Here is a 25,518-nt window from a genome sequence, read left to right as displayed (position 1 = left end):
GGGTTTTAGCAAAAGTTTTTATCAATCTACATATGATGACAATTGGACTAATAAATTATGTTAGTTTCTGTTCTGTAAATGTCAATTTTCTTTCAAAAAAGAGATTCAGAACCCTGTGTTAGCTTTAGCTTTTAGTACTTTGACAGTTCACCATGAAAACACACCAAGACTTCATTTATTTTCATTCACTTACAAACCTAGTCCTACTTTCCCCAAAAGGCAGTCAACACAGACCATAACTAAAGCAGAAGAGCATAGAAGCTGTGTATGAGACATTTTTCTTTGCTTTAAATGCACGATAGTAAGCCAGTACTCGTTATCATCTACTTTGGACATTAAAGAAAAAAAAAATAACCCACAGGTTTAAAGTTAAGAAATCCAGGAAAACCAACTCTAAATTTGATGCACATGAATGTCTCCAGTGTAATTTGAACCCCGAAACAACTAAAATACTTAGTATTTTAAATGGCTTTCTTTGTTACTAAACTGCAGTGTGGCTAAACTACTTCTATCAAATGAAATTAGAATCATAGAATATCCTGAGTTGGAAGGGGACCACAAGGATCATCTAGTCCAACTCCTGGCTCCACACAGGTCTACCCAAAACATTATCTCATGGAAGCAACAGGTATTAATGTAGTGAAACCAGAAAATTAACAGTCAACATGTGAAAATGTCTGCTGACCTAGAAAATCCTACAAAAGAGATTACAAGTAGAGGCAAGACCTCTTTGGCCTTGGAATATTGCTTTAGACAATACCATCATGTAATCCCATTCATAAATACACTGAATCCCACAGGAAAGATAGAATTTGTCACTGCCATTCTTAGTGAAAAATTCTTCAGGAACCCTCATGTTCTGGTATATACGACCAACATACATCTTTCTTCCCACTCCCTCCAATACGCCTCTGACTGATTTAGATGACTTCACAGATGACAACACAGGCTTCTCAGTCTTCCTTTTCCTAAGATAAGCAAGTAATAATCTTTTAGTCTTGCATGAAAAACTCTCACATTCTATCCTACTAAGCCTTTCTCCACACAAGACCTCCAGAACATGCACAACCGTAAAAACATGCAGCACTCCAGATGAAATCTAACCAAGACATTGTACAGTGGCATGAAACCTTCCCTGATTCAGCTGCAAATTACTTATTTTGTATGAACTTCTAAGATTTGACTTTTAAAGCTACACTACTTTGGTCCTTCCAAACATCTTCTGATCCAGAAAATGCAGCCAGGTCCTTCTCTAAATTCCTTCTAACAGATGAGTCCAGGTCTTACAGTAAACATTTATGTCACTGGTCCTCCAAGCACAAAATGCTGCAAGTTGCTATGTAATTTGATACTTTTTATTGCAGTCCTCAAGATCAGTCACCTTAACACAGTTTTCCCAGTGCTGTTCCATACTGGATGTCTTCCAACTTTACATCAACTACAATCATTTTTTGCCAATGTCATTTATGAAAAGATTAAGAAGGTTTGGCCACAAAACCAAAGCCTGAGCACTCTACTGACAAACTCTGCTCCCATTTTGTAAGATTTCTCATTTTAGCACAACATTCATGCTCTCCTTTTTAAGCAATTCCCTACTTGCAGTTCTTCTCCCAGTACCGTCCTCTTAGTGGCACAAAATTAAGCATTTCATTAAGACAAAAACATGTAAGATTTATAGTATTACTCCTAACAGCTAAACCTTGTTTCTACAACAGAGAAAATTAAACAGCGTTACACTTGATTATTCATCATCAGGGGTTAGCATCACCCACAGGAACAAGCTCCTGTGACTGTTGAGGTGGGGACACCTGAATGCCCTGACTTGCTGAGATGATAATCACTCACTTGAAGGCTGGGAGGTGCAGATGATCTACCTACGCAGCAGCAGGCATTCAGCTGGAAAACCCATTAGTGTCCAGGGCACCAGATGTTGTCCAAGCTGACAGTGCAGCCCTTTGCCTCCCACAATCCTGAATGTATCCACAGTTCATGCAAAAACTAAAAGGAGCTTTCAGCAGGTTTAACTGCTTTCAGCTTACATATTAAAGGCAAAGGATATGCAGCAACTGTCTTAAGACAATTAATAATAATGACCAAGGTTTGAACACAAAGAAATGGCATTAGTGTATATTTGCTTTCTATTTTTATAAGAAAGAGAAAGACTTTACATATTGAAAGTAGCAAGTATTTTAGAAATCTCATGATCTTTGCAAGTGTCTTTGCACAAGACCTACTGCCAGATTTCAGCTGCAAATCAAAATCTGACTATCCAATAGCATGAAACATCTCTGCAGTTAGCTTCAGGCCCTATACAGAGGAAGACCGCATATAATGTACTTACTGTATTAGTAATTAACGTATATAACTGATATATAATACCTGCTGTATATATCAACATCTCCATATCCCCTTTCTAACCTCCAGTCCTAGAGCTTTTATCTTGTATGTACTCAAGCTCTGGACTACTTACTGCTTTGACACCTCTTTATTAGAGCGACAAGCCTTCACTCTCCATGTTGCTTACAAATAAACCTGTCTCTTCTTCAATTGGTGCTACTAATGCACCATTTGCACCCTGAACAATACATTTACTTCATCAGCGTGGTGCCATCCAACTTCCCCTTCCCCATCCGACCACATGAATCTGAGAATTACTGAGATGGTAAGACAAAAAATTAAAAAACTTTATGCAAGTATTCAGTGTTTGCCCAATTCAGCTTTCATCTGCTGCTTGCATGCTGATCAGTTTGAGGAGAACCACTGTATTTTCTCTAACAATGTTTCTACTAGAAAACTGCAAGTGCCGTATTAAACTCACCATTCTCTTAAAAAACACAACTTAAACTCTGTAATTGCTCTTTCGCCATCCAAGAACAATTCTATGAAGTACTCAATGTCATTGCCCATACAAGGATTGCTGTGGGGCTTTACTTTTTTTTTTTTTTTTTTTTTAACCAATGGTAGTAACCATACACCAAAACATGAGAGAGAATGAATCTTTGTACTAGTCTATTTTGGTATCCTAAAAATGTTCCTTTTCAAAATGATGACAATATCATCTCTAACTTTCACTCAATCTTAAGTGCTTCAATGCTTTAGAAGTGAAACAAAATGATCACCAATTTATTATTGTGGAAACTGAAGCACTGAAACTTCTAGTAACATGCCTAACTTCATAAATCCTAGGGAACAAAAGCACTACGAATAGAATGTAATACCCTACTCACCAATTCCACTATATTCACCATGTGTTACAAGCTGTTTAATATTCTTTTCATACAGTACTAGGCCCAGAAAAGGAATTGGGGAAAATGCATCAGAACTTGTCAGAATACATGGAAAACAAACAAAGCTACATGATCCATGTTAGATATTTCTGGACTGCTTGTCACCATAAGATTTATGGATTTAAACTTAACAGAAATTTGGATGGAATGATACGCAACTTTTCACTACTTCCAACAATAGAAAGAAACGTAGTGGGATAGAGTGTCTTTTCCTCTCCTCATACAGAATTTTGAAGAATTTAATAATACCACCAGTAAAATAGATTTAAAAATCACCTGTGTGAGCTGAGAGAGGTGAATGAGGCCGAGGCAGAGCTGGAGACTGGCCATTGCCCATCAAACTCTTCCTGTTGCTTGTTCTACAACTGTAGGCAAAAACAGAAAAAAAAAAAAAGACATCATTAGAAACACAGCATGTACCACATATGGACGTTTTGAGTTTTTGCTTCTTTGTTCCTTCACTTCCCAGTCTCTTATTAAAAATCAGAGCTATTGCTGTTTTTGTAGGAACATACTGGATAATGACAAAGACAGCAGTTTCCAAAGAAAACGCACCATGGATACATGTCAGGCTTGCACGTTTGCTGTTCAATGCAAAGAATATCATATCCCTGTGGAGTCATTAATAAAACGTTCTTCCCTGTCTGCAGCTTGCTTCTCTGCCATACATTTTTTTATAATATTTAAAAATATACACACACAATCTGAAAAATTCTCAGCTTAGAATCACCAACGATCAAACCTATTTCTATTATATGAACTGAAGCTCCAAATAGCATGCCATGAGGAGCAATTATTTATCTGACTCTGAAACAATAATTATAAATTTAATTATTGAGTTAAATTTTGCATCTGTGCCTTTTGTCAATGAAACAGATGATGCCTACAAAGATGAATGTTTTGTTTTTTACTCATACATTTTTCATTTGCAAAGCCACTGATTTCCCATATCACAAGATCATTAGGCAAGATAAATAGTAAATTAACACATCTATTAAGCTTGAGAAAGGACACATTTTTCTTAAATACAACATAACGTTTTAAAATATTTGATGGCAGAGGTGTTTTTTCCCCTTTCTACTATAACTAATATTCTCATAAATATAAATCCTCAAGACTGCAAACATTCATGCACAAGAAAATAGTATCTTGAAGTTAAAAAGACTAACTGTATATAAGCTTAAGTGCATATGCAAATGTTTACAGCACTACGATCAGATTTTTTTTCCATAAATGTTTATAGAAACTCAAAACCATTAAAAGGGGGAATATTCGTTTATAAAAAGCATTTCATTAATACAACACAGGCATACTCAGATCTTATTTGTAGATGTCTCTAAACATCTAACATGTCTAACTTTCTAATGTTATGATCTCTATATAACAGCCAGGAAGCAAAACTGATCAAATTGAATATCACAAGATGAGTAAAATGCAAAAGAAGGGATAGAGTTAAACAAGCAGGCATGAACGTGGGTAACCTGCTGGGATAGCATAAATAGAAAGTAAAAAAGATTCAAAAGTAATCCATATTATTACTAGAGGGAAAAAAAGGTCAGAGGAAATGCAGACTAATAAAGCAGTATAGAAATTATTTGCAATATGTAGAAAGTGTCAAATGAAGACCAGTCTTCCCTTGAAAAACATTTTGCTAAGCACTGAGAGTGCCATATCCAACAGTTTAACAGGTTAATGCAAAGTTTATTTCCGCAAATTACACAATGAACTACCACATCCCTTTATTATAATCAATTAAACAATGCATTAACTCATGAGTATACATTTATTATTACCACTGTAGGAAAAGAAAGCAATAAATGCTTTAAGGATTCACATTTAAAGTACAGGAAAAGTCACACAAAACTTTTTTAAGACATACACTGCAATTACTAAGCTGACCAAACAGGGAAAATTTTATAAGTATGGATTATATATATTATGTTTAAATTCAGTTGACCTTACTACAAATATTTTTAACATACTTACTATTTAACCTACTGTTTAAGTGACAAGACTTAAGCAAATATTCCATATGTTATTAGACAACAATTTCAAAGCCACATTGTTCCATCCCTTCTCTAATTTTTGTCTAGCTGAAGAGCTATATTCAACTGCTCTCTTATCAAAGAATGGTTCAAATACTTCCTTTTGGCTTTATAACATCACTGTAATTTCAGTAACTTTTCTTATATCGTACTATGACAACCCTTAGTTTACCTGCTACACTTTCAAAAGATCTTGAATAACAGTTCATTTGCAATCCTCCAAACCAAAACTAAATTCAACACAAACTTTCAGTATTCATTAGACATTTGTTAAAGGACACAAGAGATTGTATCTATCCATAACGATCTGATGACACCACGGCAGCATCTGTGGTGCAGGCTGGGGTTAAGAGACCCTACTACATGACATTAGGCAGCTTCGCATGTGCAAAATTTGGGATCGTCACATCTCCTACAAAAAAGCATAGGTTTTAATCATCTAATCCCTTGATAATGCTCCCAGCAAAAGAGATTTCAAAGGTAGTAGATGATTCTCCTTTTCTAACCAAACCAACCTTACTTTTAAGTTCCAGGCCACATGCACACTTCATTAATTTTGCTACAAAGATGATTCCATATACATGCGTACAGTATCATTTACACTTAAATGTAGAAATTAACCGTTTTATCACTTATGTCAGAATTTTTTTTTGTAAATAAAAGACTCTTTGTATTCAATTTTACATTAAAATTCAAACTTCACGTTCCACAGGTGAAATTAGTGCAATATCTTTCACACATTAATTAAGATATATAATTCTAGTTATCTAGATTTTACAGTTATTTTTAAGAATTATTTATGGGGACTAGGATGGCACTACCTCCACAGCAAGATCTTACATAATTTTAAAAATTTCCCCGAACTGCCATTACAAAAAATCTTTACTCAGATGTGGCTGCAGTTGTATGAAGAATTTCACTTATCACATTCTAGTGAAGTATTTTAGACCTGGACAGGCTGGAGAGATGGGCAGGAAGAAACCAAATGAGGTTTAATAAGAGCAAATGTAGAGTCCTGCACCTGGGAAGGAACAAAGGGACGTACCAGTACAGGCTGGGGGCTGACCTGCTGGAGAGGAGCTCTGAGGAGAAGGACCTGGGAGTCTTGGAGGACAGCAGGCTGACCACAAGCCAGCGATGTGCCCTTGTGGCCAAGAAGGCCAACGGTAACCTGGGCTGCATTTGGAAAAGCGTGGCCAGCAGGTCAAGGGAGGAGATCCTCCCCCTCTACTCTGCCCTGGGCAGGCCTCACCTGGAGTACTGTGTCCAGTTCTGGGCTCCCCGGTACAAAAAAGACAGGGATCTCCTGGAAAGAGTCCAGCGGAGGGCCACAAAGATGATACAGGGCCTGGAGCATCCTGCCTAAGAAGAAAGGCCGAGAGACCTGGGCCTGTTCAGTCTGGAGAAAGGAAGACTGAGGGGGGATCTCATCAATGTGTATAAATACCTGAGGTGTGGGAGACAGAGGGATTTGGCCAACCTTTTTCCAGTGGTTTGTGGGGACAGGACAAGGGGTAATGGCCATAAGACAGAGCACAGGAAGTTCCGCACCAACATGCGAAAGAACTTCTTCACGGTGAGGGTGACGGAGCACTGGGACAGGCTGCCCAGGGAGGCTGTGGAGTCTTCTCTGGAGATATCCAAGGCCCATCTGGACGCCTACCTGGGCAGCCTGCTCTAAGGAACCTGCTTTGGCAGGGGGGTTGGACCCGATGATCTCTTGAGGTCCCTTCCAACCCCTACAATTCTGTGATTACATCTCTTGAGAAAATCACAGAAAGTCAAAAGTGCGAATTCTCCTCTATTTGTCCTACGAGTAACGTAAAACATAAAGCACTGCATGCAAGGACAAATCCATGCTAGAGCTCATCCTGTAGCTTTGGGTTTTTTTGCTCCACAGATTCTGAAATCATGTATGTAGCCGTCTTGTATAACCCCTGAAAGAGAACTCATTCCCCAGATTAATGGTAGAATAGAAGAGACTCTGTGGGTGAAGAAAAAAACACCTCTGGGGAACTTTGAAAGATGATCTCAGCTGCTAGAGCACTGCAAACAGGAAACAGGGTGCCACTACGGAGGTAGCAAAGCATTACTAACAGAAGTATTTAGCCTTGAAACAGCAGTCCTCACGTACAAAGAAACTCCAAAGTTAGAGCAATTCTGCAGACAAAATCATTTCTTCTAGATCCCTGCGCACATCTTTCCCTTCTATTGTCTTCATAAATCTATTCTTCTCCCATTCAAACCTGACAAGATAAACCAACTGATGAAAGACAGACCTGAAAGAAAGCCTCTTTGTCTGTAGTAAAGTTATACAGTGCAGGACTGTAAATTGGGGAAACATAAACCTTGGTAAACCACAGAGAGCTACATTCTCAAAACGCTGCTCTCTAAAACTTGGATTTCACTTTGTGATCAGGTTGCATGGCACAGAGAAGAGACCTGCAAGCCAGGCAGCAGACTACACAGGGTTTAAAGTGCTGGGAAAAAAAAAAAAAAAAGGAAAATATCCTTTTCCAAGAAGAAGAGAGTACAAAAGAGAATAAGGAGAGTACAAGAGAAAGAGAGAACTTTAAAAGAAAAAAAACACCACACTTTAAACCTTAGTCAGCCATGTTCAACAATACCAATTAAAATTTGGGATATACGTAAAATTTGAAGAGAACAGAAACTTTGCACTTTTTGCCCTTTTCTCCTTCTCTTTCCCAGGAAGATCCTCACTGGTTTGGTTCTGTTGCCCACAGCGTGAGGTGGGAGTCTTGGATCACTGCATATCTGGCAGCAGCTTACATCGTGCCAGCAGTGCCCTGGATTACTGGCACTGTTCCTCATCTTGGAATCCAATCCATAATTTCCTATTTGGTTTCCAAATCCCTCTGGCCTTATCTCCCGCTCTCTGCCACCAACGCTCCTGCCCACTCGTAGCACTCCTCCTTATCGTGACTCTTCGCTGCTGGGGAATTCCTCCTTCAGCCCTGCTCTGCTATCAGGAGCACCGAGCACTCCGACCTCTGAGTCACTCCTCCAACGGCAACAGACGATCAGCACTTCCCATGAGAAGTACCGCCCGATAAAGCAAATGGAGGACACCATGTAAAAAGTGTGCTGTGCTGAACCGTGTTAATCTCATAAAACAGGGGTTAACTACAGCTGCTGAAAGATGTGATCCAGCTGCATGAAGCTTGATTACCTTGCTCCTTAAATAACCACAATCCTTCTTCTATCAGGCAAAATCCCTTTGGGCAGAAATGATGGGGACTGCTAGATTCCCACTAAGCATGCACAAGATAAAAGTACTGGTAATGGCCATTACAATACATCTACACTCTTGGAAAAACTAAATATAATACAAACTTGAAACAGAAACTCAGTTCTTTAAGTCATATACTCATGATGGGGCAGTACTTCATCCGGAGCAGAAATATTAAATGCAGATTTCCTGATAGAGTGATCAAAAAATGGCAATAACAGTGAGAGGTATGCACTAAAATGGAAGCTTATTCCTCAGAAAGAGGGCTAATATGTGAGCAAATTACTGGCAGTGAGGGTTAATTGCTTCCCTATCCCTCCCTCCTCTCCCTCCCTCCCTCCCCCCCCCCCCCAAAAAAGGTATAGAAAGAAGGATATACTGACAGAGATTATCACTTCCCATGCCTTTCATAGCTTTAATCATTTATAATGATTTTATTTCAATATCCTTAATTATTAATATTTACACTTGTAATGAAGATGAATTTGCACTGTAGAAGATGAATTTGGACTGTAAGCTATTATGACAGTTCACCGCCTTTCACGGTGTATGCCGAGCACAGCACTACCTTGCAACACAGGTTTTTAGTTTTGGTATCCATATAACACATTTGTTTAGCTGAAAGTAAAGATTAAAAGGGGACACCTACTTTAAGAAAGACTGCAAGTAAATGCTGTATTTGCTAATATAAGTGCAAACAGACTATAACAGCTATTGCTGCACCCAAACGCAAAGCCTGACCTTGCAGACACAAGACACATTAATAATGCAAGATCAGTTCTAGCATAGAGGCTGTGGGATAGGAAAGGTGATTGAAATGGTTCTGGTGTTAAAACAGCATAGCTGAAAACTACCTCAGGAGGAACATGTCCCTAGCAAGACTCGGATGTAGCCACTTTGTATTTACAGCAAAGTTTAATTTAATTTATATTTCAGTTATATTTAACCTGTTTTAAAGCTACCTAACTATGGTACCATAGTTACTTTATATCTTCATCAACAGCAACACTGAAGAGTCAACAGGGCACACTACCCTGAGTTAGAAAAAATAAAAATTAAAACATTTAAAGTGAGGAATTCACTGCCTTTGTTTTGTGTTTTGTTTTTGTAGGGGGGGGAAAAAAAAAGCCTTTGGCATTAAAGAGCACTTTGGTGAGTGCTTCCAACCTCTCCAGAATCCATGGAAGTTCTGCAGGGCACTAACTCAAAAGAACGCAGGTAACAGCTGCGAGGAAGAGATGGTGCATGCTGGTACCTCACAGTGGCTTCCCTGCCAACAGGTACCTTTATGGTCATACTTGATGAAGCATCTCCTGATCTAGAGAGTCCGAGTAGTACATGGCCCGGTAGCTTCATGCCTAGACCACTTTTTAAATGGCAGCAGATTAACCATGACTGCTCCTCTCTGAACACTGTGGAATTAGGGTTACATGAGCAAAATCCACAAACTCTACTCAGTGTGATCTGTTGTCCTGTTCTACCCCATAGCTAAGCGAGACTGTAGAGTAAGGAAGCAAAGATTTCCAATTTTGAGAGACATTTCTTAACTTAAAGACTGGAGTAGGTAAATTTTTGATGTGCTACCACTGAGAGAAATGTGCAAAACATCTGAAGGTGAGCAAAAAAACCCCAACAAAACACGAAGAGTTTACATTTCATTCTTTTAGTGGTTTACAGTGTTCCATACTCATATCCATTTAGCATCACACAGCAAAATTTTCCAGTATATTTTTACCAGACTACGTCTGCACGTTCACTTTCCCAAATCTGCTATGTGTGTATGCACGTATTCACATGTACACATACATATATTTATATACAGACATATATTAGGTTATATATTAAAATGTTCTATATGTACACACAGCCACACACAGAGAAATAATGTTTATTATATGTCCCACTCACTGCAAGGAATTATTCCATATCAATCTTTAATGATCTGGAAAAATAGTCTTGGAATTTGCTGGAAAGTTTCACTGTATAATGGATGTATTCAGGTTTTTACTCTCTTGTATTTAAGCTTTAATCAACCTGAATGAGGCCAGTTTTAGTCTGTGTGCTGAGAAGAAAAGAGTGCTGTCAAAACCTAATGAACAGGACAAAACAGTGACGCATACATCTGCTAGCAGTCCTAGTTTAGCAGAGTATGTCCTGAATTTTTTTCAACACAGCTGTGAGTGTTTTAGCTTCGGCTATTGCCTGGGTGAACTTGGACGGTGAGCTCTGGGTCCTTTCCTGGTATTTACACGTTTGTGTTCAACAGCGATTTCCGTGCCGTTACTACTGCCTACCGGTGCTCCCCTATCACCAAGACTTTGATTTTTCTTGGTCTTTTCCTCATATTTCTAAAATAAAATAAAATAAAATATCAGTGGAAATCAAACTTAAAATGCAACCAACTGGAAACATGATCATCCTCTGCACAGACTGTCTATAGAGTTCAAACGTGCATCAGTCAGCATCACTGGAAAAACATCTGCCAAGACATCACAAAATTGCAAAAACATCTGCCAACTCTCTGCAGACCTGAGGAAGATCGTCACACACTGTCACAAAGACAGGCTTCTAATGCTGCAGACGGCCTCTCAATCTCCATTCCCACAGTGCTTTACAAAACAAATAAACAGATAGTTCATTAGGTCTTTGCCTAGTGATAGTTACATCTGTGTTCAATGTATTCAGCTCCAGTGACTGCTTATTTTTACTCCTAGCAATTTTGATCCATATTTTTTCCTCTTCACAAATAAAAACCCAAAAACAATATTTAAAATCCAAATCTCTCCTAAAAACCTAAAATGGTGTATTTCTATCTGTTGTCACTTCCTAAGGACATATTCAGTTTAACTTACTACAGAGATCAATATTTAATTATGTAAAATGAAACAGAGTATTTAAACTACTTACTAACTCTATATTTGTACAATATTCATAAAATACCTGCCTATAAGATATAAAACCTGATATATGCAAAGTGGGCAGAGAGTGGGGAACGGACAAAGTTACTCAGGATCAGAAGCCAGACTGTGCAATTCTTCTTCGTTATCTTCAAAATGCAGTTTGGGCAACCTTGTATCATACAAGCTATTGAGGACACATTGATGGAATCGTTTAAAACCCATTGCTTCTAGATCTTCTTTTTTTTTTAAATCTCATCTGTGTTCTGGGAAGGGATATAAACCAAGTTAATAGCTGAAAAGTACGTTTGCCATCATACTGAGATATTCAACTAAACTCCTCATCACACAATGATTTCTCTTTTAAAACAGAAAGATAAAATTGTAAGACAGGACAGGAATCAGAGCGAAAGTAGACAGGGATGGCCTAACTCCCCACTACGACCCACTATGATCACCATTACATAATTCAGGAGATGAAAAAAGCCAGAAACATCTAACTGAAAAAAAAAAAAGGAGCTATATTGATAGGTTTATACTATTTAACTAGCAGTCCCTTAAAAAAAAAAAACACAGCATAGATCACATCACACCTGTGAAGATCAAAGCATCAATAGTTTTGAGATGTCAACCACGTGAAGCAGTGCTTTGCCCTGCCAGACATCATTTGCATCAGACAGGAAATACCCAGTTTACTGGAACGCATGTCTATCGCAGCCACAGCACAGACAGGGTTTTAAAACCCAGGCCTCACCATGCTCTTGGCCAGCCCCAGCAGGTTCACATCAATCCTAGATCTCTAGATCTAGCCGCTCTCGATTCTGGCTTTAGACTACAAGCTCTCAGTGCGTCTCTTGAGATAAGAGGATGTGGCCAGACACTTCTTACCGTGTTGTGGTGGTCACCTTAAACCTAGGCTGGGGGCAGGATGTTTCTGATTCTGCCTCCTTGCTCGTTAAAAGCATGGGAGAAATCAGGGGAGGTCAGCTGGGACTGCCATTCACTGCCACAGGCCCCTCCAGAGCATCAGACTGCAGTGCTGTCTTCTACCCTACTGCAGCCAGCCCGTGACAGATGATGCTTGCTGCTCGGTCGGTCCATCCAGAGTCTGGGAGCTGGGCTGGCGCTCCATGGCTGCTGCTCCCAACACACACAGTCCAGACTCAGAGGATGGGACAGCTGGTGGATTTCCCCTTCACAGTTCCACCCCCAGCTCAAATAAAGGTATTGGGCAAGACCTTTTCCACGATTTCATCAAATAGACTAGCATATCTACTCATAACTTTCGCCTAATTTGGCCTTTCAAAAAAAATGAAAAAGGCAAACAAACCACACCAAAGATGCAAAGATGAAGTGGGTCCTGTTCCAGACTTATTTCTTTTGAACAGCGTCCATCCAGGCTCAACCACAGCCAATTCCCCAGGCTGTTCCGGTACTGCAAGGGAGCCAAGCTCAAACCCTGAGCTTTCTGTAACTCTGGTTGAAACTGAGGCCAGCATAGCTCAGAATTAAGATAAAAAGTGGGAGTGCCTCCAAACTGCAGACAGAAGACCTGCTTATCCAGATACCTACAGCGATGAAACCTCGTCCCTGTTCTCCCCAGCTCTTTCATTCTGTTTTCCATTTAGACCCAGCACCTCTCGGCTTTCTCAGCTTCTTGCCTGCTGGTAGCTGTCCCCAGCAGCAGCCCCTATGGGCACCGCCGTTCTTAACTCACTGTATTCCGTGGGACTGGTGGGTCACGGTGATGAGAAAGACCTCCTCATAATGTTAAAAAGCATTTCCCAAATGGCACAGAGTACTCTTACAGAGTGTTTCTTGTCACTGAAAAAGCATGCATGGTAGCAATACTTAATAAAGTCTCTAAGGGTTAAAGTCTGCCACTCTGAAATTATCTCAAATTTACATGTAGAAATGGCCTAAAAACTTCGGTGCTTCAGTAGACAGCTAGAGTAGATGTCTGTATGGAAGTACCTCAGGAACAACTGATCCACTTTCATTTGGGGGTAGGAAACAGAAAGGGGAAGACATGTTTCAGTCTGTTCTGCTTCCTGCTACAGAAGTTTCTACCTGTCAAAATAATTTATGTTACTAACGCTGCTTTCACATAAAAAAGGATCAGAGGCTTATTAACTCAAAGAATACACATCATATCAAACTCAGTCTGCTCTGCACTCTACTCCAGAGACTGTCCCCAAGAGAAAAGCTCCTAGAAATATTTTGCACACATAATTTCACAATTTTCAGGACAGCTGTCTTTGAGATTTTTTTTTTAAATCATCTTATAGAAGTGCAATAAAATTAGTCAAATCTTAAAATGCGAGGGTAGGAAATTGCCAGTTGTGTGTAGTATAAAGATTTTGCTTTGTTTCACTTTCAAACCCAGTAATTCTCTTCCATTTTAATCCCTAAAATAAAATGTATTTATACCTGACTTCTTTCTCCTATAATTAAATACTAACATTTTTTACCCCAAAGAGTAATGAGTCCAGGCAGGACTGCTTTTCTCCATTTTTAAATTTGGTAGCTCTCATCCTATCAAAACTATGGAAGAGCATATGATGAATAAATGTTTTGTCTTTCAGTTTTCAGCAGATACTACCAAGCAGAAAAGATTCAACAACTGAATGGGTGAGAGAATGCCGGAGGGAAAAAAAAAAAATAAAATTTTAAAAATCCCAAATCAAAACTACTAGGAATACAAGAGCATGGAATTTTCTCACTCCTACTTGAGCAGGATACTAAAGAAGGTGGGAGACACTGTCATTGTATCACGTGCTCTATTCTCTGACTGAAAAGTGTAATATTCCTCACTAACTGCTAAACAATTGTCTTTCCCATATTAGAAAATGGAATCTAAGACATTAAAACGTCACCAAAACTTCTGCAAGCTAAGTCTTCACTTTCCTATTTTAAAATTAGAATTCTATCTTGTACTAGGATACAATACTTTGATTATCACTAGCTCATTACTTATCTTTTTATTCCTGGGAGAATTCTGCCTTTTAAGGAGTCACAGTTCTTCTGAAACCAGTAGATTTAACTTTAGCTACTCCACACCAAAAAAGGTAAAGATTATAGCTCATCTGTAAACAATCACACCCAAAAAGCAAGCCAAATATGTGTATGCATATCTGTAATTTTAACCTTCTGGCAGAAGAAGGTCCAGAAGATGAGCGTGCAAGAGCAGAAAAATGAAAAGAATGCTGAATCAATTTAAAAAAAAAAATGTTGTACTGCATGTCAGTACTTTAGTGGAACTTTTTCACAGCACAGTACAACCAGAATTAAATAGAAGTGAAGTAAAATACACTTTTATAGGAGAAAAAAATGGAAGAAATGTTATGCCATTGAAACACAACTCTGTAACAAAGTCTTAGGAAAAAAAAAAGAGAAAACCCCTTCCTTTGTGCTCTCTGACAAATATCCTGACCTCACTTTTCTTCTTGTATAAACAAGCTTACATGAATTACTTAACTATGGTTTGTTCCAAATTGTGTTACTCAGAGAAGGTTCCCTGTATTAGACCTAAGAGACGGGTATGTAATTTTCAATGCTAAATTCAGCAGCAGTTTCTGAGAGTTTGATGTGCCTGAACAATAACAAAACCAGACTTCCTTTTGTTGCAATATGGCGGGGAGTGGAAGGGGGGAAGAGATCTTTCAACAGCGTTAGTATATTAGTCTCCAGAAGACACATTCTCCCAGTAAAAAGGATAGCCCTGAGCACTCACATTAGTTAACCTCCTGAAAACCAGAGTAGAGGGCACGGACCCACAGACTCAAAAGCATTTCAACTGTGAAGTACAGTTGCCTACTGAGCATCTGCAAAAGAACGGAAATGAGCTTCAGGCTTTTTATGTCACTTCAACATTGTCTTACTCCTCTCTCTTTTTTTTCTTTTTAAGATAGATTTGCACTCTTTCTTTAAAGGAATTACTGCAAGTAACAGGAAAATAGTCTTGTTCATTTTATAACTGAACTTCCTGAAAAGATCATAGAATCATAGAATATCCCCAAGTTGGAAGGGACCTACAAGGATCACTGAGTCCAACTCCTGGGTCACCAAAGGCCCACCCAAAACTCAGACCATGTGTCTGAGAGCATTGTCCAAATGCTTCTTGAGCTCCAGCAGCTTGGTGCTGTGACCACTGCCCTGGGGAGCCTGTCCCAGTGCCCGACCACCCCCTGGGTGCAGAACCTTTCCCTAACACCCAGCCTGACCCTCCCCTGTCCCAGCTCCATGCCGTTCCCTCGGGTCCTGTCGCTGTCCCCAGAGAGCAGAGCTCAGCGCCTGCCCCTCCGCTCCCCTCGTGAGGGAGCTGCAGGCCGCCATGAGGCCTCCCCTCAGCCTGCTCTGCTCGGGGCTGAGCAAACCAAGGCACCTCAGCTGCTCCTCATACGTCTTGCCCTCTAGAACTTTCACCACCTTTGTAGCCCTCCTTTAGACACTCTCTAACAGTTTAAATCTTTCTTATACTGTGGCACCCAAAACTGCACACAGTACTTGAGGTGCGGCCACACCAGCACAGTGCAGAGCAGGACAACCACTTTCTTGGTCTGGCTAGCAATGTCGTGCTTGGTTCCACACTTTCCATAAAACAAACAACAGACATTTTGAAATTAATATTATGTACTGTCTTCTGCTTGGACACAAGTATTCAACAGCGCTTAAGCAAACTGTTAATACACCGAAATTAAGAAAACAGGCGTTTTTTAAATCACTACTTAGAACAAAATACAGCTGTTTGAAAACCATGCCCTTTACTGGTTAGGAGCCCAAATATGAACATTTATCTATGAGGCACTCAACCTGAAAACTGTGGCTGTTCCCATGAGACCTCCAGGAGCACCATCAGCGCCCCATTTGAGCGCGCGCAGACTGGCCGCAGTTCCAAAGCGCAGTCTGCAAACAAAAGGACTCCCCCCTCTCTTCACTGAGAGCAGTGTTCTCCTCTCCTTACACTATCAGCTAAGCAGAAATTTTGTAATTAAATCATAATTAAGCAACGAGAAGCATTATTTTCTCAGGAAAAAAAAAAAATCCTTTCATTGTGCCCATTCAGCTGCTGGTGTCTGTTCAGCCTGCCAAAGAGGACATCAAGTAATGCCAGCTACGGCGGCTTTCATGAAGAGGTTGTTTGTTCAGTAGGAACCGGTTGTCTGCAAACTCACGCTGAAATGTTAAGTGACCAAACAATCCGTGTTCATAACTAAGACATCACCGTCCACATACGTGCAGCCGGCAACGTGGCACTGCCCATCAGTCATGTGGAGCTATAATGAATTGGAGTCTTTTTGCTGCTGGTGTTTCCCAAACATAGTAAAATCTTTTTAATAGCAGAACAAGAAATAACTGATTTGTAGAACTGTATGTGTGGGCTTTCTTTTTTCCAGATGAAAACTGAGATTATGTAAGCAACATAACTGTCAATTATGATTTTTTGTTTAACAAAGCTCCATGAGAAACCTGACAAAAAATACTGAAATACCCTCTAGGATACTGGCAAACAGCTGACACTATTTACAAAACTACATCAATCACTTCTTTCGTCCACAATTTTCTATTAGACATGCATGCACTATCTGTACTTAAGAGTCAGGTACGTGTCTGTTCTGGTGTAGGTACATGAACTTATTCCCCATTCTACTGATGTAGTTACAGCTCTTTTACTGGTTTAAGTTTTCTCAGATGGAAACCAGAACACACCAGGAAAATGTACACTCTCTTTTTCAGCTGTAATTGTGGACCAGTGTAGCTATGTCAGCATAACTAACTGGCCAGATATAACTCAAATAATTACCCTTGTATAAAAGCCCAGTGTATATACCAGGTCTGAGAGCGACTTCAGTTCACGCAGCAGCACACCGACCTCGGGAAGGCAGTCTATTATACATGCAGATCACGGTGCTTTGCTGCAAAGTCACTGTGATGTAACCAGAAACATATGAATAATCTCCAATGAAGCAATTCAAACATCTCCAGGCATACTCATCAGCAGGGATGACAGCACTAGGCTTCTGACATACAGCCACTCTATTATTTTTTTTTTTTTGGTAACACTTAATCATCAAGCACCATACAAGCCAAGAAAGATCAGATGATTTACATTTTTACATTTGCTGCCACAGACCTGGCATTTAATATACATGCACATTTATGCTATTAAAAATAGTATAGTGCAGTATCGAAAAAAGTTTCAATGGCGTAAGTTTCAAGTGACTGCATTACTCAGTGATGTCAGAAACAAATCGTCTAGGACATCCCAAATAAGTACTGATGAAAGTGTTCATGTTATGCCACCAAATGTTCCCTTCCCCCTGATATGCTAAGTCCTTTTAATGATCCAAGTATCCAAAACTCAAATAGACATATGATAATTAATACTATTTCAGAATCTTCTAAGAATTAATAGATTTTCTGGAGATCAAAACGTAGTAGTGCTGGGTTGTAATCTCTCAGACTCTTTCTTCTTTTCTGCAGTGGTATACTTCATGCTCTTTCCCACAACTGGCGACCTGGCAAAACACAATCTGAACTTTTCTGAACAATCTGAAATTTCTCCACATGGTTATATTTGATGAAAATTTACTGAGTAAAACTAGAAAATAAGTAGCATTTTTTTTAGAAAAAAAAACGTTGCTTTTAAACAAAAGTTAGTTCAACACTACATTATCCAATCAGAGTTCTAATGAAATGAATCTCCAAGAATGAACACGGCCTAGAAAATCCATCCATATCCTGTCTTTACCAAGATTTCTTTCTGTGGGTAATGTCTTACAGAAACATGCAATTTTCAGGACCAAGTAAGTTTGGTTTCTTGTTAATATTTCTCTTGATTTCTTCAGTGGCTTGTAATGTTCTATTTTCTCATGAAAAATCAAGAACAAAGAAAAAAGGCAAAATGACAATTGAAAATTAACATTCATCCCCAGTATACTTTTTTGTACTGGACTTAAATCTATACAGTGATATAGTAAACCACAAGAATATAGAGAAAAGACTAAATCCATCTTAAACACAGAACAGAGTATACAGACAGTTTATGAGAAGGATTTTTGCATATACTTTGCCCGGTAAAAATATCCATACCAGGAAAGGTGCATTTCACTACCAAAGTAATACACTAATTGTCCACAAATAGAAGTAGGTCACAGAGGATTCATGAAAGCAAATGCCAATGACTCAACGTGTCAGAGAGAAGAAAAGGAAAAAAAGTGTGCAAGGTATGATTTATACCATGCAAATAGCTATGAGCTAATATCTGAAGAGGAACCATTTCACAATGAAGATTCATTCAGTTCATCCTGATGTGTCAGGAATGAAGTATCATGTAAGAGCTCTAGTAAAGTAACATCCAAATGCAGAGAGGAAAGAACAAGCAATGATAATTATAGTTAACATTTTAATTTTGAATACATTGGTTAACTTACCGACCACGACTCTGAAAGCCTTTCTACCTGACACAACAGCAACAATAGCTTTAGGTGTCAGATCCAGCAGCGCTGCAGGCAGCAGCAAGAATAACCTGAGGTGCTACAGGAAACACTATCTGTCACCACTACACTACATGGGATGGCATACATCTCTATTAAAACTTAACTGTTTAAATAACATCCATTCCAATACGAGCAGGACTGAAGGAAAATGAAAGAAGAAACCAAAGCAAGTGTGTTGTCAATTGTTGTAACTGTACAATGCAGTACTTATAGTTACTCCAAGACTTCTAGCTTCTGGATTCATACAATGACTTGAAAACTCCAAGTTTTTGGTGTTTCAAGGTATGGTTTGAGTTTGTTTGTTTTTGCCTTTTTTGTTGTTTGTTTTTTTCTTTTCTGGATTTTCTTGGAAATTTATGTGTCAGGCCCTATTTTGGCAACAGAAAGACTTAGTATGGACCCTACACATCTGAAAACAGTCAAAAACTAACTTCAATCCACAAAGATTTCTGCATTAGAAAACCATGTGTTAAAATCTATACAAATCCAAATAAAAGTTAATGTTGGCTTGGACATGCGAAGAAACTGAATAGTGTGGTTCAATGTGTAGTCCTTTTCCTTCACGTGCCCATCCCTACAAGAACTCTAGTATCACAAATTTTAAAAAAAAAATCTCAAAACTCTGTAATCCTGCAAGAACAGATGTGTCTGGATTTTTGATTTTTACTTCAGTTAAAGCTCTGGCTTGGAGTAATGTACTGGACAGCAGAGACATGACAGTGGAAAGAATAAAGCTGAGAAGGAATCTGTGTCAAAGATGAACAATGAGGAGAGCTGCAACTCTCTTACAAAAAGCTGTTTTACAAAGTGTCCACTGTTTATAAACTGTTAATTACATACAAATACACAAGAGCTCAACTGTTATCTCAGAATGAACAACAGAGAAACGTACTTACAAGAAAAAATAGAAAAATATCTCACATTTTTTGCTTCCATTGATCCTGTTTTGAATGAGAACTTGTGCCTATGACTAATGCTGGATTTAGAACTAAGAAACACTCAATTTGTCTTTAAAACAGTACGATGGCATCCTACAGCAAGAATGAATTTCCCCCTTTCCCTATGTCTTCACTCTATCAACCACATCACATTTTAGTCTTCAAACTCTGTTAAAACATATCACTATGTTAGCTAAAAACATGCCCATCCGCACATTTCTGTAAGCTTACTGCCATGAGGTTGCAACATCATCGTTACTATTCTGAGATTCACACCTATATTTCCATCACATAGATCTTGCAGATCAACAGCCATCTTGAGCCGTATGAATGAAGAAAACTGCAAGTTGAATGTACAACTTAAAAATAATTTAAGTAGCTTTAACACACAACTATTCTGTTCCACTGAAATTTTGATTTGGCACCATTTCTACATACTTCTTTTTGATACGATAAAGATACGTTCAAGTGGAACTACTAAATGTAGCAATCTGTGATCTTCTAACCTTTGTAACAGTAAGGAAGAACATTCTGAGAGTTTAAACAGTAATCCTTCATTTCCTGGATTTTGCAAAATAGATGCCCCAAACCTCTAATTTGGTTCAGTGATTTAATCTGTCAAACATTTAACTTTCTACTAATACAAGCTCTTGCCCAACTTTTCAAATCTTTCCAAGATTTTTTCCAAGATTTTTTCCAAGATTCTTTTTCCAAGATTTCCAGCTTTCCAAATCCAGCAGACGTTGAGCTCAAAAGCCAAACCAAGGCATGTATACGAAAGACAAGAGAATGCCAGCAAAAGTCACTTCCACAAACATATTGAATATATACCCCACCTGGAGTGTTGTGTTCAGTTATGGGGACCCAGTACAAGAAGGACATGGATGTATTAGAACAAGTCCAGAGGAAGGCCATGAGGATGATCAGAGGGTTGGAGCACCTCTCCCATGAAGACAGGCTGAGGGAGGTGGGGCTGTTTAGCCTGGAGAAGAGAAGGCTCCAAGGAGACCTTACAGGGGCCTTCCAGTACTTAAAGGGACCTACAGGAAAGCTGGGGAGGGACTCTTGTCAGGGAGTGGAGTGATAGGACAAGGGGAAATGGCTTTAAACTAAAAGAGTGGAGATTTAGATTAGATATTAGGAATAAGTTCTTTACTCAGAGGGTGGTGAGGCCCTGGCACAGGCTGCCCAGAGAAGCTGTGGGTGCCCCATCCCTGGAGGTGCTCAAGGCCAGGCTGGATGGGGCTTTGGGCAGCCTGGTCTGGTGGGAGGTGTCCCTGCCCATGGCAGGGGGCTGGAACAGGGTGATCTCAAAGGTCCCTTCCAATCCAAATCATTCTACAGTTCTGTGATTCTATAATAAAAGAGGAGAGACATTCATTGTTATTTTCCGTCTTCAAATGACAGCTATAAAAATCACCATTACTCATATAAACAGATTCTGCCTTTGAAGACATAAATTAAATGATAAAGCATTCATGTAAATCAATTTTAACACAATCACATGCTTTTTAAATCAACTCCCTTTTACAAATGCATAACTCAACATTAAACCAGAATGATTTTTCAGTCCTTCAAAATCTCAAGAAAGTTTGTGCAGATCACGGTAACACAGTTAGGAAGGGCTGGACAACTAATTTGATGTACATATGGGTGTGTGACCAATTAAAAAGTGACTGATTGTTTTCTCAACCTAGCTTGAACTGATTAAAGAAATCAGACTAGTTTTTACTAGAATGTATAATCTTTTACCGCACTGTGACTAGCACAAATTTAGCTGATACAGGAAAGTAATGACAACTAAATTTTAAAAAGTTAGCAATAAATTAAAAACAAAAACCAACATACCAAGACATTCCTTGGTAAATAGGCATTCAATAATTTGTATTTTTTTTCCTGAAACTTGGTGAAATTCAGTAATCCCTTGCTTCTAAAGCATTCAATTAGATGTCACACGATTGAGGGGACTGCTTACAAATTCATACAGATTCTTTATTTCTTAAAGTTCTTAGAGAAAAATAGCGTATTTTGTTCCCTTATTTTTCTTAATTCTTTTTTTTTTCAGTAAATAAACAAGAATAACAGCTTCACACTTACTTAACAGAGGGAATCAGAGACACAGGAGACACAGCAACATTTTGCAGATATCTGCAAGGCTCCCAAGAAATTCTGTGGGACTAAAGCTGGACTGAAAATTACATTACTGGTACTCGGAGGCTTGATATTACAGCTCAGTAGAAATCGAAAAACAAGTTAGTTTAATTGACTGTTCAATATGCTGCATTAGCTATACCTTTAAAAGTTAATTTAGTTACTCTCTCCAAAGGACAAATTCTGGTCTTCCTATTCACTAATGTCTCAAAGCATACTTTATCGCTGTAGAAAAGTAGTAACATGTCATTCATCGTTGGTAGAGATGAGAAAAATGCTGCAACATGATAGAAAACTACACGTCATATCCTTTACAAGTCTAGCTTTAATAGTCCAAATGCCTGTAGCCATATCACCTCGTGCTGTGATTTTGCCACATCTCAGGCTACGCAGCATTAGGCTAACTAGCTTGCTGCAGGAAATGATGATGATCTCTTCTGAGTCAGTGTTAAGCACACACCCCAGTATGGTGCTGCAGGGCACAGTGCTGTTTTTCAGATGAATCTGGGCTGCCAACCACGTGAGATCATTAGAGATCACTACCTTTTTTTTTTTTTTTTTTTTTAGGGTAAGGGTAGTTAAGCACGCACTTCTGAAAAAAAACATCCAACGTCCAGAAAGCCAGATCAGCTGTGTATTTTTTCAGCCTGCGGTTGCTTCTCAAGATCTCAACAAGCTAACTGAAGAGGAGGTTTAATCATTTTGACAGCAAAAATATTAATGTTAAGCAAACCCCCAGTTTTTCTCAGCCAACGCTTGATTTGAAACCAACATACCTTGTGATGGAATCAAGCCTCTGCAAACTGCCAGACTAACAAAAATGGGCCTGTAACTATTATATACATACAACACGATCATTCAAGACAACTTATCACCGATGACAATGAAGTGCAATGAGGATGTTTTAAGATTAAACTGAAAAATTACATATTGCTACACTTAACAAACCAAATTCTTATCACAGCATTAGCCAAGTATAAAAAGCAGGTAAATTGTCCTGATAGCCTCCTCAGAAGCTTATCAGTACTACGTATGTGAAGACAAGCATAGAAATTCAATGATCTTGTTGAGGCAAACTGGTGGTGTGCAACCAGAGTACAACGTGGAAGTCAAAATTTCTCATTCAAGAGAAATCATACCCTCACATACATATTTTCAATACAAGTAGTACATAGTATCATTCAATATTGTCTTTTTATAAATTCAGTGTACTGGGAGAAGGGAAGGAAAAAAATATCCAGTAAGCCTTAAGCAAAACTATTATCTTTCACTGTTAGAGGAAGGTGCTTTCCAACTTATTTCAAAGTCATCAAATCAATTAAGTATACATATACACTTACTTGAAATCTTGGTAACCACCGTACTCAACAAGTACATTCACAATATTGTGCATTTTATTTTCCAATATTAAAATACAGCAAATATGTGAAAAAGTAATCTGTGTTTGTTTTTACACATCTCTTTTCTTCCAGAAACCAGAAAGTCACATGTACACAAATGTACAGCCACATGGTATTCCTCACAATAAACATACATCTATTTTTTTTAAAAAAGACATCGGTAGATACAATGATGCTTTTGTCTGAAAAAGCATTTGGGATAAGTGATAAATGCACTGACTTCAGGTGTTTTTTCTCTAGATTTTATGTAAAACTAAATTCTGACTTGATGTTTTTTGTTGTTCAAAATTGTAAAACCATTTCAGACTGTGGCCTTCCTTCTTCAGACTGCAATGGAGTCAATTTACAGAAATGACGCAAAACTGGAGTGGTCCAGTTTTATTCCAAGATCTGTTCACAAATGAGAAGACAACACACCTCCTGCTACTCTCAAGAATAAAATCACTTGGTGCAACGTGCGAAAGAACATAATTGTGAAAAACATTACTCCTCTTCATACATGCAATACTACTCCAAGACCTCATTGTTCTAGACATCATACACGACAAATGACAGCCTCTGCTGGAAAAAGCTTACACAGTCTAAAAACTTAGGCATAACATGTAGATGAGACAAACATCTCCAACAGGTTAGAAGAGGGTGTGGATGAGGTAAGGTGACAGAAAAAGGGTGTGCTACAATTCTTGGCCATCAGGAAGAGTAATCACCTCACTACTCATCCGGCCCATTAGCCCATTACCTAATTTAAGGTTTCTATCTGCATCACAGCAGAAGTATGCCTTAAGAAGCAATGTACAGAAAGGACAAAACTGCCATTTCTCCCATCTTTGCTTTTGTTTGTAAAACGTTTTATGCTTTGTGAATACCACTATAAGAGAATCAAAGAAAGAAAGAAACAAACAAAACCTTTAGTCCCCCCACAGTCATAAAGCCAGGAGCAAATTACTTCTCGCATCAGTTTCCCTTGTTCTGCAAGATTTTTGAGGGAACAGTAGCCCTCACTTGGACATTGGACTCGTGGGAATCCACCATCTAATAAACGCCCGAGTCAGTAGATTAACTGGCATTGCTCTCATAAAAAGGTAAGTATTAAATACAAATGGTTTAAAAACAAAAAGTCTCATACCATTCACTTATCAGAAAAACAAAGCACCACATTCCTCCCAAATCATTATATGAAGAATTATATTTTAACTACTTGTACTTCTACAGTATTTGAAGTGGAAGTCCTACATTTGCCTTCATTTATCTTGAACGGTTGTGTTGATAGTACTTGCTGCCTTCAAGCACACGATGGCTATCATCTACTGATAAGCAAAGTCCCCCAGTCATGGTTTACAAGTGTTTTGTTCACACTGTTCCTTGGTATCTTTCAGAAAAGTGGTTTGGTAAACAAAGTCTCCACAGAAGAAAAATATTTTTGACCACGCAAATATTTGTAAATATTTTTTGAAATGTTTGTAAAGATGTATGAAAAACAGAATGAAAAAGGTACCTCCAACGTTCATTTTTATTGTGTGGCACTACCTGCTTCCAAAGAGGCCACTGTATAATGCAACCCACTGAGCAAGAAGCTCAAGAAATTTAATCCCTCCTCTGACACTAACAATGTCCATAACTACAAAATGTTTTTTCGTATGAGCTTTTCCATAAAATAGGGTAATTACATTGGCTATCAATATCTTGTTATATGCACCTTTAGCACGCATATGTTAGAATACTTACTTTTACAGTAACACCTTCACGTAAAAAAGAAGAATGCTTAAAATGTAATCACCTAAAACTCTGCAGATACTTTAATATTTTATATGCACGTATTACGTGTGCATTAAAACTATGTTCAGCAATATCTCATTTCATTTGCGTGCTGGACTTCTAGCATGCAATGAATATGACTACCACTTCTGAAGCTCTAGCTCCTGGATCCTGTTTTTCTGAGTGTTCATTTTCTCAAATTTGTCAATGATTAAGTAAACACATTACCTTGGCTGAGAAGACCAAATTACTAAATCTCTAGCACTATTACTCCATGTCATGTTTCCTGCAGAATG

At 38.6% G+C, this 25,518-nt stretch overlaps 1 protein-coding gene across 14 annotated transcripts in view; it reads right to left on the bottom strand.

Annotated features, from left to right (window-relative positions):
* Positions 1–25,518, bottom strand: part of MAST4 (microtubule associated serine/threonine kinase family member 4) — a 296,506-nt gene that overhangs the window by 68,548 nt on the left and 202,440 nt on the right. For all 14 annotated transcript variants that reach the window (XM_048079537.2, XM_048079538.2, XM_048079540.2 and 11 more), the window contains one exon: positions 3,564–3,652. In XM_048079537.2, the coding sequence (XP_047935494.2) occupies positions 3,564–3,652 (89 nt within the window). The remainder of the gene's footprint in view (positions 1–3,563; positions 3,653–25,518) is intronic.

The sequence above is a fragment of the Anser cygnoides genome, chromosome Z (genome assembly GCF_040182565.1).
Source record: "Anser cygnoides isolate HZ-2024a breed goose chromosome Z, Taihu_goose_T2T_genome, whole genome shotgun sequence".
NCBI lineage: Eukaryota > Metazoa > Chordata > Aves > Anseriformes > Anatidae > Anser > Anser cygnoides.
The sequence above is the reverse complement of the archived record's forward strand: the minus strand, read 5'-3'. Positions and strand labels throughout refer to the sequence as shown.